Source organism: Nannospalax galili, unplaced genomic scaffold (genome assembly GCF_000622305.1).
Source record: "Nannospalax galili isolate Female #2095 unplaced genomic scaffold, S.galili_v1.0 scaffold217, whole genome shotgun sequence".
NCBI lineage: Eukaryota > Metazoa > Chordata > Mammalia > Rodentia > Spalacidae > Nannospalax > Nannospalax galili.
In genome coordinates, this window is record NW_008340643.1 from 887,360 (window position 1) to 898,430 (window position 11,071).

Consider the following 11,071-nt stretch of genomic DNA (forward strand, 5'->3'; position numbering starts at 1 on the left):
TATTTGTTAAGTGGCAAATCTTGATCATACCATAGCAAGTAGAAGGTATATGGGGGTCTAACCCCAGATCGCCTCAGCTTTCTGCTTGAACACACTATGAGCAGTAATGTGTTAGGCAGTGATTTGAGCCAGTGGTTCTATTCTTGAGCATGTATCACCTGACCTGGCTACTACACAGAATGCTGGGCTTCCTCCAAAGTTTCTTACTCAGCAGGGCGGGGAAGGAAGGGTCTAGAATCTGCATTTTTAATAAGGATAAAGGTGATGCTAATCATACCTATCTTCAGTCCACATCTTAAGAACCACTGCATTAAGAAACCAATTCACTGGTGCTATAGTTTGGATCTGGAGTGTCCCTTAAAGTCCCAAGTATTAAAGGCTTAGTCCCCAATTTCTGCTACTGGAGGGTAATGGAAATCTGCCTAGTGGGAGGGTTGAGTTCATTGTGGGTATGCTCCTGAAAGGGACTGCAGACTCCTTGTCTGCTTCCTCTTCCTCTCTCTCTTTTCATCCTACCATGAGTTGAATGGGTTTCCACTGCCACCCATCCCCTGCCATGATACACTGTCTGACAACAAACACAAAAAGTGATGGGGTGAATTGACCATGAACTGAAAGTTCTAAAAGTGCAAACCAAAATAAATCTCTCCACTTTTTAAAAAAATAATTTATTGAGAATTTTATACATGCATATAAGGTGTTTTGATCAAATCCATGCCCACTCCCTCCCCTCCAACTCCTCCCATATCTCCCCATCACTTTTTTCTGATAACTTCATGTACTCCTTCTTTAATTTTTTTTCCTATTCCATCAAAAGTTTATTTCTTATTTTTGGTATATGTCCAATATGGGTCACCAAGTGACTTAGGGACCCAAGCTAGCATCTCAACACACCTCTATCTTTCTACCTCAAACTGACATATGGTGTCATCTCTCATAGTGTATTGGCCAGACGAGGCCTCACATGTCTTCAGTAATTTTTTTTTGTAATCTTTTCCTGTTTATTTTTTTAACTTTTACAAAAACTTTATTGAGAATTTTGTACATATATATAATGTGTTTTGATCAAATCTATGCCCACTCCCTCCCCTCCAACATTTCCCCCTCTGAAGAGGTAACCCTAAAATCTTTTAAGGATTAGATACAAGCTCCCAAATACTTTTGACATTTTTGGCATTTGGAAAAGAATATGTTGCTAACAGGCCCAAGGACATTTTGACTTTTAGCCCAGAAACTGGGTACATTGTTTTGGGGTCTTTTTACCCTAACTCCCTAGCCAATTCCTAAGTTGTTACGTATTTTGATTCAGGAACAGAAAGCTGGTCCAATACAACCAGAAAGCCTGAGCCTGAGTAAGAACGACATAAACTACTCTAAGCAAAGTCTCTCAGTCTTTTTCTACTTAAGTTTGCTCCATAGCCATGCACTTTCCCTGTTTATCTGCCCTTTCTTCCTTCCTTCCTTCCTTCCTTCTTGTTCCATTGGGTTTTATTTTTGAGACAGGGTTTCAGTATATAGCCATGATTGGCTTGAAGCTCATTATAGAAGCTAGAATAGCCTTAAACTCACAGAGGTCGGCTTTCCTCTGCCTCCTGAGTGCTAGGATTAAAGGTTTGAACCACCATGCCAAGTTTTTTTGAGTTTTTAAAAAATTTTCTGGCAAGGTCTCAATAGGTAGTTCAGGCTGGTCTCAAACTCATAACCTTCCTGTTTTTTGAGTCCTGAGATTATAGGCATATTGCCACCATGCCCAGCCCATCATTTTAAAATATAATTTTTCAAAAGATTTATTTCTAATGCAAAGCTTTCATTTTTGTCTCCTCTTTTTGTGGTGGAAAAAAGCACTGAAACATGAGATGGAAACTCTGGCATCTTATGGCTCTGCTACTTGTTAATCAATAATGTCCATGGGGACATTAACTCATCAGTAGAGATGATTGATTTTTGTCCTACTAATCCCTCAGTGCTCTGGTAGTATCCTAAGGAGATTCTCTATGTGAGCAGAGTTTATACAGACATAACATGGTCACAACAGGATTTATATACCATGATAATTATCAGGAGGCATGTTCTCTTCCTCCTTATGTCTCCCATCACTTGTGTAAACAGTGGTTCTTGAAGTGTGGTCCCTAGACTGGTGATGATACATCAGTATCCATCTGGGAGCTTGCTAAATATGTCAGTTCTCAGGCCCTGCCCTAGACCTACTAATTCACAAAGTCTGGGGCAAGGCCCTGGTGACCTGTGCTTCAACAGACCCCCTGAGAAATTCTGGTGCACATTCATGTTTGAGGACCCTGGTTTGGGGATTACAAACATACAATTGAGAAAAAAACTCCTGGGTTCAAATGACATCTCTAACACTTCCCAAGAGCTAACAACCATGGGCAAGTTATCTCTATGAGCCTCAGCTTCTAGGTCTGAAGAATGGGAGAAGACTAGGATCTCCTCTTCACAGGTCTGGTTCAGAGGACTGAGTGAATGGACAAGTGGAAAGGAGGTAGAGACCTGGCACATTGTAAGTCATCAATGCAGACTAAGCATCATCATTTTTTCTTCCATTCCTTCCTTTCCTTCCTTTTGTCCTTTCCTTCTCTCTCCTTCCATCCTTCCTTTTTCTTTTGTTTATTTTTCTTTCCTTTCTTCCTTTCCATTCTTCTCCTTCCTTCCTTCTCTCTCCTTCCTTCCTTTCCTTTCTTTTTCTTTCTTTCCTTCCTTTCCATCCTACATCCCTTCCCTTCCTTTCTTTCTTTCTTTCTTCTTTCTTTCTTTCCTTCTTTCTGCACATGGCATGCATGTAGAGGTCTGAGGACAACCTTTGAGATTCTAGTTTTTTTTTTTTTTAATAAAACACCAGAGATTGAAGCCTTAATACGTCTGGCCTTTCTGCTCCCTTTCTTTTTCATCCCTTGATTAATAAGCTTCCAAAAATTCCCTATTCTGAAAAAAATTCTGCTTCATTTGGCTACATTCTCTTTAAATTTATGTATAGAAATGCCTTCAAGTAGATACTAGTCATACCAAATAAACACCAAAACAAGCCCTCACACATTTGGTCACATGATTTTGGACAATGGTACCAAGATAATTCAAAGGGAAAAGGACAGGCTTTTCAACAAATGACAGTGGGAAAATAGGATAGACTCAGGCACAAAAATTAACTGCAGTGAATCAAAGGACTTAAGCACATACAGCTAAGACCATAAAACTCTTAGAAGAAAACATAGAGAGAAATCTTCCTGGCATAGGGTGTGGCAATGATTTCTTGGATATGATACTAAGTCATAGAAAACAGAAGTAAAAATATAATATGAATTAGACCTTGTCAAAATTAAAAACTTGCATGCATGAAGAGACATTATGGAGAATGAAAATAGAAAATATTTAGAAATCATTTATCTGATAAGGGATTAATATACATAGCACACAAAGAACAGGAGTCAACAACAACAAAATGTCAACAACAACAAAACAACCCAATTTTAAAGATGAAAAGGATATAAATAGATATATCTTCAAATAAGGTATATAAAGGCCAATAAGTTTTGAAAATATGCTAACATCACTAATCATTAAGGAAATGAATGCAAATCAAAGCCATAGTGAGATGTTGCTTCATTTCTATCATCAAAACAAAAGAAAATAACAAGTGTTGTTAAGGATGTGGTGAAGCTGCAATCTTTGTTCTTTGCTTGTAAGAATGTGAAATAGACAGCCACTATGAAAAACAGTCTGGCAATGCCTCATAAAGTTAAGCACAGAATTACCATACGATCCAGCAGTTCTAATTCTAGGTATATACCACAAAGAAATCAAAGCAGCGACTCAGATATGTGTACACTCATCTTCATAGTAGCATTATTTGCAGTAGTCAAAAAGCAGAAACAACCAAAACGTCCATCAATGTATGAATGAGTAAACACAATGTGATGCATGCACATTCAATGAACTATATTCAGCCTTTCAAAGGAATAAAATTCAAATGAATAACTACAATTAGATGGTTCTTGAAAATATGCTGTATGAACCAAATCAGATACAAAGGGGTAAATATTATACATTTCTACTTATATGAGAATTTTGCCCCTGGAAGGGGCAAATTCATATAAGCAAAAAGAATAGAGATTAAATGGAGAATAAACACAGTTATTAATTAGGATGATGAAAACATTCTGCAAATGGCTAGTGGTGATGGGTGCCCCTAAAATATGATTGTACATAATGCAAACAAACTGTACACTTAAAAATGGTAACTATTGGCGCCAGCAAGATGGCTGAGTGGGTAAAGGTGCCTGCTGCCTAGCCTAATGACATGAGTTCAATCCCCAGGGCCCACACGGTAGAAGGAAAGAACCAACTCTCCAATTCACAAGTTGTCTGCTGACCTCCACATGTGTATACACACGCACATGCACACACACACACACACACACAAATATAAAAATGTAAGAATAGCAACTACTAAACATATTTTACTATAATAAAAAATTCTGAACAACAAAAATCATATATACAAAAATAGAAATAAAAGAAAGAATGATTAGCAAGACGGCTTGGTGGCTAAAGACACTTTGTTCCTCAAGTCTGATAACCTGAGTTTGATCCCCAGAACCCACATAAAAGTGGAAAGAGAACCAACTTTACAATCTTGTCCTAACTTCCACATGTAACATGGTACACATGCCACCCCCTGACATTGTGTACATGCACACACAATAATAAACAAACAAACAAATAAATAAATAAATAAATAAAGGCAAGAAGGAAAACTGATAGCTTACCTTTTAGAGATGTAACCAGATCGACATGAAGAGAAATGATGAGAAGGAATATCTTGAGCATCGGTAAACCTTCTTCAGATCTGCCAACAAGGCCACACTGCCCACAAGATAAAAACATCCTGGAATAAAATAAAGAGTACAACAGATCATGACAGCTGTCATAATCCCAACATAGTAATATCTCAAATGTCATTCCTTAGTCAAGACAACTTCCATGTTGCCTCCTTTAAATGATTATGCTTCCCAGGAATTAGCAATGCTTTGTGGGCTATGGCTATAAAAAAAACAAAACACATGTTCATTAAGGGATGATCATTCACTAAGATATATTCAAAATGATAAACACAGTAGTTCATCTGCATTTATGGGAAATACAAATACAAGCAAAGTATCAAGAGAAGAAATTAACAGCTAAAATATTTAATACATAATTATTACCACTATGTGAGGAATGGTTAAAAACTATGTTAGGAATCAAAAGGAGTCACAGAAACTTCTGAATAATCCACAGTATTTATTTCTTATAATATAAAAGGCCAGCTACACTACATTTCTTCCTTATTGCACCTTATTCTATTATCTTTGCTTATACTTTTAGTCATCAATGAAACAACATTTTCTAAACGGTGAAGTTTACAGCAGAATTGAATTTAAAAGCCTCATTTACCATTCATTTATTTATTCATTCGATCAATATTTATTGAGACTCAATATATACTAGATAAGACATCAGGGCTGAATGGGAGTGAGTGAGAAGAAATATATGTGGTAGAGGGGGCACTGGCTTGGGGAGAAATCAGCACACAGGAAACTGAAAATGCTAAGACTGTGTCTGTCCTCCTTCTGTGGAGGAGTTCAGCAACTCTATTGAAGGCAGTCAGCACTCAGGGAAGCTGAGAGAGGAAGAAGCCAGTAACATATTCATGGGTTGAAGCACAGCAAGGAAGCAGTGAGACCACTGAATACTCTCCTTCTATATAGCCAGAGGGGAAGTGACTATGACCAGGCTGTGTACTCTCAGTGAGCAGAACTCCTGACTAAGGTACCCATAAATCCAGACACCACTGCAACTCTGCAAAGGTGAAGACAGAGTGTGTACACTACATGATAAAGGCTAGAGAAAATGATTTCCAAGCTTCTGGCTCTTTCACATGGTGTGTCATTGGACAAGTAATTTCCAATGGCTAAAATTCCCATTTAGTGAATTGGGATAACTGCATCAGCCTGCTAGGAGTGCTATGATGAGTGAGCAACAGATCTCTGCTTAGCGGCTAGCACTGTGAATGCTCTATAAATGGTGGCTATACTCTTCATTCATTCATTCATTCATTCATCCATTCATCTATTCAGAAAATCCTGATTTTATACCTAGCATGTATAGTCAGGCAATGCAGGGATTAAAGTGGTGAGGTCAGAGAGAAACACAAAAACCACAGTTTACTCGGTCTCCAAATAAAGTTGGCCATCTTCAAGAATCCTGTCATTTAATTCACAGCCATATCAGGAACAGTGAGTGTTTCCTTGACATGACATAATAATGTCATAGACTATGACTTCTTCAAAAGGGGTCTTACATTTTTAAAGTTCATAAATTGTATTATATATGAACGCAATTTATTACTAAATTATAAATGTCTGATTTGTTCCATCTCTTCAACACTTTAATCTTTATACTCTTTTGTGTGTGTGTGCCAGGGTCTAACTCTGTAGCATAGGTTGGCCTGGAACTCATTAAATAGCCCAGGCTAGTCTCGAACTTGTGGTGAACCTCCTGCCTCAGTCTTCCAAGGGTGTTGGGGAACCCTGCTGCTAAGGTTGCAGTCTGCCATGTCCAGATAGCCCTAATGAGCTCAGTACTGTATGGAGGACTCCGTTTCTCAGAGGAGGCTGCCTGCTCTCTGCATGACCTTATTTGGAAAGTGCCTCCAAGCACAGATGCCTGGCCTTATTTGGAACATGACCTTTGGCATAGTTACCTACAAAAACTGCCCCCAGGTTTTTTCTATATGATAATTAGGCAATGCACTATAGCCAGATGACAGGGTCCTCCTGCCACATTCAAATAAACCATACTATGAACACCTATCAGGTGAAGCTTGGCCTACCGTCTCCACCCTATATCCCCCCCCAACCCCCACTGAACAGACGCTCTGTCTCACTGAAGCAGTTTCCCGGAAAGCTTTTTCCATCATCCTCACTGGCTGTCCTGACCCCATTAGTTGCCTCTGCTCCTTTTGTCCTCACGGATTGGTGGCCAACGGCCCACGAGGGAAGGGAGAGACACACACAAGGGCTAGGATTACAGGGGTGAGTTGGCATGCCCAGATCATAATGATATATTATTGATTTCTCAATTGACTTATTCAAATGGCAATATTAATATAGTTGCACAAAAATATATCAATGTCTCTCTGGAAGAAGGATGTTTGAATGTCTGATACAGCAATACATAATAATATTGATGGCTTTCCAGAGTGTAACATTAGCCCAAAAAACTATACATGAGAGAATGCATATTGTACTCGAGCCCATTTGTATTAAAGAAAAGTAAAGAAGTATTGAGAAAAGAAACATAAAGTAAATAAAAAATAAATGAAACTCAAAGAGGAGAGGGTAGGCCAAATTCAATATTTGAAAAGATAATGACTAATTGAGTCAAACGTGGTGAAAGACATTACTGTACAAATTCAAGAAGCCTAAAGAATCTCAATCACAATAATCACAGAAGAAGAGATCTACACTGAGATACTTCATAATGAAATTATAGAAAACCTAAAGACTTTCCAAAATGTCTTGACAATACCTAGAGAAAATAAGACCATTGAACTTCAAAGGAGCAACTGTTAGATTGACACCTTCTCAGAAGCCACAACAGAAACCAGAAGACAGTGGAATATTACCTACAATTTGCCAAAAGAAAATTCTACTCGCAATGAAAATAAAATACCTTTCAAGAATGAGGGCAAGATGATGGCATTTTCAGACAAAAACTGTAATGTTTTCCACCAAGAAATCCCTACTGAAATTAATCCTAAAACATGTATTCAGGAAGATGGCATAACTTGTGAGATGGTAGAACAAACATGCTTAAAGAAAATGGTCAGGCCCATCCGGAACACTTGTAAGATACAGGCCAAGATTTCAAAAGGAGGTACCGTTTGCCCTTGCTCTTTCAGTAAGGCTCTATCTCAAATTTCAAGAGGCTTTGTGCACACTCAGGCGTTACAACAGTTGGAGTATCCAATTTTCCTTTTACAGGCACGCACCCTTTGATCATCTATCCTTTCCTTTAGGTATCTACTCCTTGGGTCTAGGGATCTGCTCACATTCATCAGGGCTTTCTGTAGGGAAGAGGCCTGCTCAAGTTCTGGAATTAGGCTAAGAATGCATGGATAGGGAATTCCTGGATTCCTAGTACAGGATCCAGAAGCAAGAGTTGGGAGAGGAAACAGGAGGTGTGTTTCAGTTAGGCATGTCTTCTTTGTGCCAGATATCTTTTTTTAATTTTAATTTTATTTTGTGTATGAGTGTATTGCCTGCACAGTGTTTGTAAGTGGACCCGTGTCGTGCAGTGCCCGAGGAGGTCAGATCCCCTGGAACTGGAATTACAGAAGGTTGTTAGCCACCATGTGGATGCTGGGAATCGAACCTGGGTCCTCTGCAAGAGTCACTTAACCACTGAGCCATCTCTTCAGCCCGACTTCTTGTCTTTTGGAGAGTGTTACAACTAGAGAAGACCTAGTGAGGGAACCTCTAAATCATGAGACACTTCCAAAGGTCCCAGTTTCCTAGTTCTAAGGGTGGTACTATTTACTGGTAAATCCTAATGAACTTTGACTATATAAAGAATAATGTTCTAGTTTCATTCAATAGCTGTGACAAAGCACTCTGGCCAAAAGCAACATAGGGAAGGAAAAGGGTCATTTCAGGGCAGGAACTCAAACAGGAATTTGAAGCAGAAACCATGGAGGTAAACTGCTTGCTGGCTCACTCAAGCTCATACTTAGCTAGCTTTCCTATACAGCCCCAGAACATCTGTCAGGGAATGGACTCTCCACATCAATTAACAACTGAAGACAATTCCTCACAGATATGCCCACAGGCCAATCTGATCTGGAAATTCCTCAACTGAGACTCCGTTCTTAGGTTACTCTAGGCTATATCAAGTTGATTGTTAAAGCTAATTAGGACACATAATAACAACTTGCAGGAATTAGAAAAAATATGATAAAATAAAAACAGAGCAGGGGTGAGAATGTAGTTCAGTTGGTAGAGTGCTTGCTTGGTGTGCATGAAATCTTGGGTTTCATCACCAGCACCACATAAAATCAAGCATGGTTGTCTATACCTGTAATTACAGCACTTGGGAGGTAGAGGCAGGAGAATCAGAAGTTCAAGATCATCAGATCATTCTTGGCTACATACCAACAGAAAGTTTGAGGCCATACTGGACTACATGAGATACTGTCTCAAAAGAACCCTTAAAACATGTAGCAGATATATGTATATGTGTGTGCATATATATATATATATCACATATATGAAATAGATAAGATAATGTAGAGATGAAAATAATAGAATTTAAAAATTAAAGTCTGCCAGGTATGTTGGTACACACCTTTAATTTTAGCACTTGGGAGGCAACAGCAGGCAGATCTCTGTGTGTTCGAGGCCATCCTGGTGTATAGAGAGAATTTCAGGCTAGCCAGGGCTGTATCATGAGACCCTGTCTCAACAAAATTTTTTTGAGTCTGCCAAGGTCCTTGTATTTATCCTAGATTAGGCTAAAATAAAATTAGCTACTGATTAGCTTTAAGTATGGAAAAGTTGAGTCGATATATGTTTTGGGGATGAGGTATGGTTTTGCTATGTTGCCTAGGCTGGGGTCAAATGATCCTCTTGCCTCATTCTTCCACATAGGACTAGAGAGACCATGCCCAACTGTCAATATATTATAATATTGATATCAGTTATTAAAGAAGAGACATAGGAGGGATTGGGGGGTTTAGTTCAGTGGTAGAATGAGCCATGGGTTCAGTCTCCAGCATGGAAAACTGGAAGAATAGAAATGGTACAAATATCTTTCTAAGTAGTAGATGAGGGCAAAATGATTTTGTAAATATTCAATCTATCTGAAAAGACGAGAAAAGGGAGAAAAGAAACAAAGAATAGTTAGGAAAAAATGATAAATTTAAAAACAGAAACACTTAATTCAATGGTTCAGTAAATATAATATAGGAGTCCTATCCAGGGACACACACTCTGTAGTCTCTTACTATTTAAAAGTTGGCCAATCATGGCCTTTTGTGTGCCTCACACTATGTTGTATAATGAAGTGTCACTGGTGAGAGTTGAGGGGTGCTCTAGTTTTCTCTCTACCTCCCATTCTTCTATATTCCATGAGTCTTAAATGTAGAGGTCCCACAGTAGATATGTCACCAAGGGCTGGGCATCTCTTGGGTGTATAGTCTCTGTGTCTGACGGGGGATAAGGTCTGAATTTGACTAAGAACTGTTGTATGAAATGTACAAAAGCTCAATAAAATTAAAACAAAACAATATAACTTAATAAATTATTTCATTAAAATGAAAATATTATTAGGTAAAAAATACAACCTTCAACTATATATTATTTACAAAGGCACAACTAGAACTTAATGACACCGAAAGTTTGAGAGTTAAGGAATGGAAAAGCTCTATGCCAACATCCAAGGGAAAATAGTGCTGCAGATAAGGTTTAGTGGTAGAGCACTTGCATAGCATGCATGAGGCCCCGAGTTCAATCCTTAGTACTGAAAAAAAAGACTATTTTGCCAGAGATGGTGGCACGTGCCTATAATATCAGCCATTGGGAAGTGGTGGCAGAAAGATCAGTTCAAGGACAGCCTTTTCCCACAGCAAGTTTGAGGCCCTGACTCAAAAAAAAAAAATTAAAGTAAACTGGGCCTGGTGGTTCATGTCCTTAATAGCAGCACTCAGGAGGCAGAGGCAGGTGAATTTCTGTGTGTTGTTTGAAGAAAGCCTTTTATACATAGTGAGTTCACGGCCACCTAGGGCTACATTGTGAGACCCTGTATCAAACAAAACTAAACTAAACTAAACAAAACATAACAAAACAAAAAGTAAAGAAACATGTTTTTACTGCTATCAGAAAAAATAGACTTTAAAGCAAAAGCATTACCTATGAATAAGATAGTTCATCAAAATTTGACCTTATCAGTAAAAAGCACTATGTATCAAAACATATAGAATACAGCTGAAGATGCAGTAATATTTAGATTTTAAATATAT

General features: G+C 38.4%; 1 protein-coding gene across 5 annotated transcripts in view; it reads right to left on the minus strand.

Moving 5' to 3' along the window:
• Adgrg2 (adhesion G protein-coupled receptor G2) overlaps nt 1–11,071 on the minus strand; it is a 95,452-nt gene that overhangs the window by 70,173 nt on the left and 14,208 nt on the right. For all 5 annotated transcript variants that reach the window (XM_029564787.1, XM_029564786.1, XM_029564785.1 and 2 more), the window contains exon 3: nt 4,782–4,900. In XM_029564787.1, coding sequence (XP_029420647.1) covers nt 4,782–4,900 — 119 coding nt within the window. The remainder of the gene's footprint in view (nt 1–4,781; nt 4,901–11,071) is intronic.